The following is a 9,052-nucleotide window of genomic DNA, read 5'->3' as shown; positions in this document are numbered from 1 at the left end:
CGGGGCGGGACTTCCGTGCGGTAGTTGCGCTGAGGCGGAGATTGAGGTAGGCCCGTCGTGAGGGCGCGGAGGGAGGCCTCGCCTGTGCAGGAGACTCAGCCGCCACCATGCCCGGGATAGACAAGCTGCCCATCGAGGAGACGCTGGAGGACAGCCCTCAGGTCGGTCGCTGGGCCCGTTTTGGGCGTCGAAGCGTGTGGAGAGAAGGCGGAAAGGCCAAACTACGTTCACTCTAGAGTAGGCGTGGGCCAACTTGGGCCCTCTGGGTGTTTTGGACTACAACTCCCACAATTCCTAACAGCCGGTAGGCTGTTAGGAATTGTGGGAGTTGTAGTCCAAAACACCCGGAGGGCCCAAGTTGGCCCACGCCTGCTCTAGAGTGTAGAGTAGACCCTCACCCTCCAATTCCTACAATTCCTGGCTATTGAACATACTGGCTGGGGCTTCTAAGAACTGGAGGCTGAGGTTGCCTGGTGTGGATGCGCCCTGCGTGTTGTTAGGAATGCTCCAATTATACAGAAGTGTCCACAAGCTCTAATACAGTAGTTCTCAACCTGTGGGTCCCCAGATGTTTTGGCCTTCAACTCCTACACAGACAAGCCATTGAAATCCACAAGCATGTGGACAATTTCAACAGAAAGGAGGAAACCATGAAAATGAACAAAATCTGGCTACCAGTATTAAAAAAAACTCTAAAATTACAACAGCACAACAACAGAGAGGAAACAAACAAGAACATCTAATCACCTCTCAACAAAAGTTTGCTCTAGGCACTGTCAGGCCATTATATTCTAGTCAAGGTGGTCAGTTGAAACATTCACACCTAGCTCCAGCAGACAAGGGTCCTTTGTCTCACCCTGGTCATTCCACAGATATATAAACCCATTTTCCTAGTTCCAAAGACCTTACTACCTCTGATGCAGGCGAAACGTCAGGAGAGAATGCCTCTAGACCATGGCCATATAGCCCGAAAAAACCTACAACAACCCAACTCCTAGAAATCTTAACAGTTGGTAAACTGGCTGGGATTTCTGGGAGTTGTAGGCCAAAACACCTGGGGAGCTACTGCTCTAATATTTCTTTGAAGCACTACAATTTCCATCAAGGATAACGTGAAAAGAGCAGCAGATCTGGATAAATTATATTCCCGTTTTGTGTGTGTGTGTGTATATATATATATATGAGAGAGAGAGGGAGAGTCCCCTCTGGGAGATAGAGCTGAATACAAATAAAGCGTTCTTATTTTATCATTATATTGTGCAAGGATTCAAATTGCTGCCTCAGTGTGCCTACTCCACCCTTCCTCTTTGGTCAGATGGATTTGTTTATTGGTTGCTCTGAGATTGTCATCTTAAATGCTGCATTAGCTAAATTGGCTTCTGGTGAAACCTGTTCAGAGTTTTGCCTCAAAAGTATTATTATTAGTAAGAATAATCTTTATTTTTAACCCACCCTCTCTCCCCAGAGAGACTCAGAGCAACTTCCAAAAAGAAAAGATGGCAAACATCCAATGCCATGTGCGGTAACAAATTTTAAAAATTAAAGCAAACAGTTAATACACATTTAAAAATAGAAGAATTGAACAAGCTTGGCTAAAATATATATCTTAGCCAGGCCTCATAAATGACACCATAATCAGATTAAACCATTAAAATCTGTATAAATAAATTGTAAAAGTATAAAAATATAAGAATATAAAAATAAATATATAATGTCATATGTATTTATTTTGTATTATGTTAATCTATACTTTGTGCTTTTCCTGCATGGCAGGGGGTTGGACTAGATAGCTCTATGATTTTATAGGTATATGCATATTTCAGTATTTTTTTCTCTTTCCCATTGGTCTGAAGGTGAAATGCCAAATGTATGCCATTAGAATTGTGTGAAATTGTTAAACACTACATTTTAATTTAGACTGAGAGGTTTTGTTTTTTTCATTCCGAAAAAGGCAGTAATGAATTTGCTAGTTATAAGAGTTTGAGATTTTCGTTTCAACTATGGAAAAATCATCATTGTGTCCTGTGTGGCAAGAGAATGATGCTGAGCAATATCTTCTGATTTACCCGAAGAGTAAACTATAGTTTCTCATCTGTTCCTGCATAGGATATTTAATACATGAGGAGGTTGAAATACTTCCTGCACTCTGATCTGCAAAGCTGTTTGAGAAGTGCTTTATAGTCCTAACTTTTTGTGTTCTGTGCTCTTAGCTACAGCAATTGCAATAGTGTGCAAGTGTCATAAAAGATTCTTACAGCTCAATAAATTACCCTTTACACTGCTATTTGAGTGCAGTGGCTTTATTATAATCCACATTGACATGGCACTGTAACTACAGTGTGTGTATTATCTTACATCCTGATCCTATGTATTTTTACTCCAACACAAATCAAACAAGAATTACTTACAAGTAAGAATGAGATTGCAAATTTAGTGGTAATTTCACACTTTTTGCATTATATAGAACCTCTATACTCCAAAAGCTCTATCAGAATCAGTTCTTAATAATAAGCATTCTTCTGTAAAATCATCAAATGATAGTTTGTTTATATATTCTCTAGTCAAATATATCAGCAGATTTTTTTTAAAAAAATGGTTACAGTCTTGAATTATGAGCTAAGAAACTCCTGTTCAATCTCAACTTAACCATGAATGTATAATTAGGGGTAATCTTACAAGTTGTTTTTAATAATAATAACAACAACAACAACAACACTTTATTTATATTCCACCCTATCTCCCCAGTGGGACTCAGGGTGCATCACAGTACACATACACGGCAAACATTCAGTGCGGTTTGGACAAACAAGACAAGATGCCGAACCTTGTCTGTATAGCACTGTTTGTGTACATTGTTGCCTCCTGGTTTATAGTTTATGATGCCAAAATGTGACTTTTCTTGCCCTGAAACCCCTCAGTGAAACACTGATTTCTAGGATTTTATCTGTATTGGTTCATAGAACAAACACGAACTACTGCCTAGTACTTTCATTATTACAACAATCTATGGTTTGCCACAAACCAAGAATTATTTAACTAGAGCCCACAAGGAGTGGAAGAGCTATACCTTTAACCTGGATTTTATTACACCAAACTATAGATTGGCATTGCAGGTGAATTAGTGTTATGTTTTATGTGGTTTTATCTGAAAACAACTGAAAAGCCACATTAAATGTATAAACAATCAGAACCATTTAACATTATACATGGTGTTTTATCAAGGGACAGAGAAACATTGTAGTTAACAGCCATGTTTCACTTTAATGTGAAGTTCTGTGGCTGGCCAGTACATTGTCAAAACCATTGCTCAAGACTTTCCACACAGTTAAAGGCAGACTGGTGAAATGTCTTTGAGGGTTGTGATCTGCAAAGCTGAATGAGTAAAACTGTTGTGATGACAACATTTTTCCATATCACTCATTTCTCAGGAGATTGTATGTAAACCACATTGCCTATTCAGTACAAGAGATCTTCCATTATTGGCTAAGTGAGCCAAACTTTCATAATAAACTTACTAGTATGAAATAACATTTGGACATGGTGAACATGAAATAATAAATGAATGTTCAGATTTAATTTTGGCTGCTTGCTCGATTCACTAAATTGGACTACAGTTTTCTTTCTTTTTGGGGGGGGGGGAATCTTTCCACCCTGATCTGTCTGATGTGTAAAGACTCTGCATCATATTTTAGGTCTCAAACCAGTTGTGTCATAAGAAAGAGTGCTCAATCCTGTGAGTCTCTGCTATCACACTGAGAATGCATCTATTTGAATGTTGCACTGAGATGAAGTGAGCAGCTTGGCCACCATTATTGATAGAGGAGTCCATAATTTTTTGAGGAGCCTTGAAGACATTGCTTTACATTAGGATTGTATGTTAACATAACCACAACTAGATTTAAGTACCACTGAATTTTGAGAATGTGTTTCAAAAACATTCAGAAATAATGACTCTTGATACAAAATAGATTAGAGAAACTATCTCAGGCTCAGGTAAATAGTTTAGAAAGACTTTGCAGATGTCTACATCCAGATTGATTGGCTCAAGACTCAGTGATACCAGTGCAATGAAGTAAAGATACATGCAAGCCCGGAATATAATGTCTGAACCAGTAAAAGAAAAGGCTTGCCAATAGAAAATCACAACTGGAAAAGAAAACCACCAATTTCTTCAGTGATCATCTACACTTGAGAGAGTGAGGGAAATTTTAGAAAGGCTAGTGATCAGTCCTTCAAGGAAGCCAGTGTGATGTAATGGCTTGAATGTTGGACTATGTCTCTGGAGACCAGGGTTCAAGTCCCTGCTAGGTGACCATGGACAAGTCACACTCTCTCAGCCTCAGGAAGGTAAAGGCATAAACCCTTCTGAACACCTCTTACTGAGAAACATTGGTTTGTATGTCTCTGTGTGAAAGATATTTTCCCATGTGTTAGAGTGATAGGTGATTGCTTGTAAAAGACCATAGCCGGGCCCTTCCTACCAAATATGTGATAGTGTGAGGTACAATGTTGCCATCTAGCTAACAGTGCCATTTTCCAGGTTTTTTTTTTTTTGGTCGTGTCAGGAGCGACCTGAGAAACTGCAAGTCGCTTCTGGTGTGAGAGAATTGGCTGTCTGCAAGGACGTTGCCCAGGGGACACCCGGATGATTTGATGTTTTATCATCCTTGTGGGAGGCTTCTCTCATGTCCAGGAGCTGGAGTTGATAGAGGGAGCTCATCCGCCTCTCCCCGGATTCAAACCTGTGACCTGTCGGTCTTCAGTCCTGCTGGCACAGGGGTTTAACCCACTGCACCACCAGATGACCTGGTGTATTTTCTATCCCACCCCAAACAGACCAATAGCATTCTGTGACCTTGGAACACAGATTAGAATAAGGTTAATTTTGGTTTCTTAAGTTGTTTTTTCTAAAGCTTGGGGATGTCAATAATGGCAAAGGATTTCCAGGTTATTTGCTTATGAAATATACGATGTAGACTTCAGTAACTTTGTTATTGGTAGTGACTGGCAATATAAAAACCAAAAGTAGTAATTTGTGTTCTTTTAATAGTTGATTCTCGTGAGTGTGAAAATGAAGGGTTCCTTAAATAAAAAAAATCCCAGCATACATTTAAAAAATCTCAAAATATCCACTCTAGAAGGCATACACAGGACTATTTATCTCTGTAATTGGTGACTCAGAAGCTAGATCTAAGTCCAGTATGGAAAGAAGACCAGCTGGAAGTAGCAGGTCATTTTATGTGTCATCAGCATCTCTTAACTGGAAGCATCAACTATACTGAATAATCTGCATTGAATATGCAATTTCCACTTTTTGCTTTGTACAAGTATTGATTGACACATTACCCATAAATCATGCTATGGCTGAAAAACTCTCTAGTTATGGTAGTCACCATCCTGTAAAAATTGATTCCAGAATAAATTTATGAATTGCTAGGGGAAATATGGTATGTACTTCCATTTCAGGGGCTCCCCACCAGTCAGTTTAGTCTTTTTATACTGTTGTTGAATTTATGTATGTCTTAGATTCTTCCTATTCCAATTTCAGAAATTGCTCAGTTGCAGGTCCCAGAATTCATTGCCATTGACTATGCGGGCAAGGGCTGATGGAAGCATTATTTGTCTCGCAACTTCCTGTCACACATGGGGGTGTGTGTATGTGCAGTGCCAGTTAGCTTATAAAGTCTATCCGTATGTGTAGGTTTAAAACATCCTGTGATTATTCTACATATTACATTTAGTGCTATATTCACCTGCTTCACAAGCTTCACCCAAAAGCATTGTTACAATGGGCTACATCGTAATGTCAATTTTTCCACTCCACATCTTAATACATTTTAAAGTAATTCCTAACTGGATCCCACATACTCTTAATTATTATAACATTTTTTATTTTAATCTATATAGTTCAGTTTACAATTTGTTATGTTCACATTTAATATATTTACTATATAGTTATACTAATTTGTCAGAGTCCACTTTGTTTTATCTTTCCAACCCCTCACTAAAACAATTTGAGCACACACTATTAATTTGTCAGCCACTCTTTCCTTTTGCACATTATACACTCCTGGTATCATTGCATGTAATATACAGTATTCTATTGCTATTATTATTTGAAAGTTTAACATTTCATTAATTTCTCCTTCAGTCATTCTCCAGTATGCCTGTATTCTATCGCATTCCCATATCATGTGATTAAACACCTCTTTGTTTACACCTGTCCTTTACACCTGGTAAAAAAGGTGAAAGTTGTGCAGGAGTCCTATACCATTTTTGTAGAATTTTCCTTCTTGCTTCCCTTAGTACAGTGGTTCTCAACCTGTGGACCCCCAGGTGTTTTGGCTTACAATTCCCAAAAAAATCCCAGCCAGTTTACCAGCTGTTAGGATTTTTGGGAGTTGAAGGCCAAAACATCTGGGGACCCACTGGTTGAGAACCACTGCCTTAGTATATTGTATTTTTCTGTTACTATATTACTTATTTCACTTTTACTAATGGAGCCATCCTCTTACTTTTTATGTGTTTTGTTCTGTTCTAAGTGTTTGGTATCTTTCAAATGATTTTGGACAATCTAACACAAAGGCTCTCTCAGTCGCTCATGTAGTAGATAGATCAGAAATATGTGTTTTAGTTTCCCCCTTAATATAATGTAGGATTTACATTTCAAGTGTATATTTATTCTTGAGCTTACTTAAGGAAAAAATTGAAACTCAGCCTTTGCAACTGCCACAGATATCATACACTTGATTTAACATTATAGTAAAAACAGAAAATAACAATAAATGTAGCTACTTTTAAAACAGCAATCCAACTATTTTGTTACCTTTTCAGTACTTGCTTTAAAGCAGGAGTGGGCAACTGTGAGAAATACATTAATCCAGGGGACCTTGGGAGTGCATAGAATCATAGAATCAAAGAGTTGGAAGAGACCTCATGGGCCATCCAGTCCAACCCCCTGCCAAGAAGCAGGGGGTTCCACCACACCCCACTGCAAAAATTCTCACCGTTTTTGACTCACTGTTCCCTCGGATATGTGCCCAGCCTGTGGTAGGAATACATTTCAGCTCTGGATTAGCCATCCATTTGGTGGTGTCAGAATCTATCTTCAGTACTGTAATTGCAGAATTATAAAAATATGCATTGTCTCTTTGATATTTAGACACGGTCTTTGCTGGGTGTATTTGAAGAAGATGCTGCTGCAATTTCAAGATATGTTAGCCAATTGTATCAAGCAATGCACCGAATCTATGATGCTCAGGTATGGTGACAAATGCAGAAATTCAAAAGTTGGCACATCTTGAAATGCGTTTGCAAATAATATGATTGGGACACTGTTTTCTGTTATCCTGTGTCATAAGAGCTCAAGAGAAGACATTAATTCTCAGAATTTTACCAGCTTCTTTTGTGTATGATGTAAGTGTGTGGATGTTGCAATATTTCTATAATGGTTCTGTCATGAGACAATGTATTTGTTGGAAATTGCTTGACACACATGATTTAGGCTTATGCAGTGCAGGTTACTTCTCTGAGTTTAGATGCTACATGATCTAGGTTTAAACATTTGCGACTATGTATTAGTTGGCAATTACTTAAATAATTATAGATTTTCCTTTTGTATCAGCAAGAGATACACACAATAGTACATTAACTTGACAAGTTGAGGAACTATTTCTACTCAGAAATACACCATAACATTGTTCAATGAAAGTTGAGAAGGAAAACCCTAAAAAACAAAGACGGTTATTGTGATGCTTTCCCCACCAGTTATTTTTGGACTATATCTCCAAGTAATATAAGGCATCATAGTCAGTGGCCAAGCATGTTGGGACTTTGAATTCAAGAAATTTTGGAGGATTGTGTAAGTCCCATCCCATGTTTAAAGCAACACCTTGTTTCAGTTCACAATTTTTGCACTCTTAACCTGGAAGCAGGACCAGAATCTCAATAAACATTATTATTGCATATATGTTTTCTTTTTGAAAAACCAGAAGCAAACCTTCAATGTCTGTCTCTACCTGTGGAAAAGACCTGTGCTCACAAGTCCCTTTACATCAGGAGGATTATTGGAAATTTCTTTTTTTTTCACCATCCCATTTAAAAACTCCTTCGTAAGGGCTCTGAAATTATCCTGTTTCTCACTTGTTTTCCTAAAGATTTTTCTCTCATTAACCCTCAACGTCTAGCAGTAATGCTCCTTGAATGTTTAACCCATTATGTTTTCAGCTGCTACTCCCTTCCATCCATGTATTTTCTAACCTTGCTGCATCACATATCCTAGGAAATTGCAAAGCAAGATCCGTTGTTACTTTCAGAATTCATGGTTGTGTTTTAATTTTGTATAACTGCCACAAAACATTGTGTTCTCTTCTCCATGTAAAAGCCCACTCATTTATGTACATGATTTTTTGAAACATGTTTTTTTTTCCTTAGGACTATTTATTTTGGGGGTCTCCTGGAAAATAATCAATCTTCTTCTGGTTTGCTGTGTTTGATTTCAAGCCAGTTGATTTTAGATTTTGCTATTGGAAGGAATTATGTTGTGTCCTCTTTCAAATGATAGACCATTCTCTGATCTTGATTATATATGGTTCTGACTCAGAAAAGTTCACAAGTGGTACTCATAAAGTGTGAAACAAATTATTTTGTGACAAAATTCCAAACAAACAAATTAAAATCATAGCACGGCACCAATAATGTTGAAATAATTTGAACATTATGCCTTTGCTGGCCCTCATAGCCTTTCTGTGTAATTTCTGTTATCAGTGCAAATAAGGGAGAAATATCCCTTGAGTGCCTATATCAAGAGAGACATGTGGGATAAAAATAAAATAAATTTACTTTTCTTTCCCAACTAGAATGAATTGAGTGCAGCTACCCATTTGACTTCAAAGCTTTTGAAAGAATATGAAAAGCAGGTAAGGCACAGAAAATAGTAATCGCCTGACCACATTTCCCAACTTCTTACAGTGTGTCAGCTCATATATATTTAAATTGTAGCTTGGCAAAAATAAATTAAGCACATTTAGTATTTGCATTCCATACTAGAGAA

General features: G+C 37.9%; 1 protein-coding gene across 1 annotated transcript in view; it reads left to right on the top strand.

The window, feature by feature from the left end:
• The window catches only part of APPL1 (adaptor protein, phosphotyrosine interacting with PH domain and leucine zipper 1), a 33,842-nt gene continuing 24,790 nt past the window's right edge, over nucleotides 1-9,052 (top strand). Inside the window, exons 1-3 of the mRNA XM_060766095.2 lie at nucleotides 1-161; nucleotides 7,163-7,261; nucleotides 8,859-8,918. Coding sequence (XP_060622078.1) covers nucleotides 108-161; nucleotides 7,163-7,261; nucleotides 8,859-8,918 — 213 coding nt within the window. The 5' untranslated portion in view covers nucleotides 1-107. The remainder of the gene's footprint in view (nucleotides 162-7,162; nucleotides 7,262-8,858; nucleotides 8,919-9,052) is intronic.

This window comes from Anolis sagrei, chromosome 2 (genome assembly GCF_037176765.1).
Source record: "Anolis sagrei isolate rAnoSag1 chromosome 2, rAnoSag1.mat, whole genome shotgun sequence".
In the NCBI taxonomy this organism is placed as follows: Eukaryota; Metazoa; Chordata; class Lepidosauria; order Squamata; family Dactyloidae; genus Anolis; species Anolis sagrei.
This window is presented reverse-complemented; position numbering and strand designations above follow the sequence as displayed.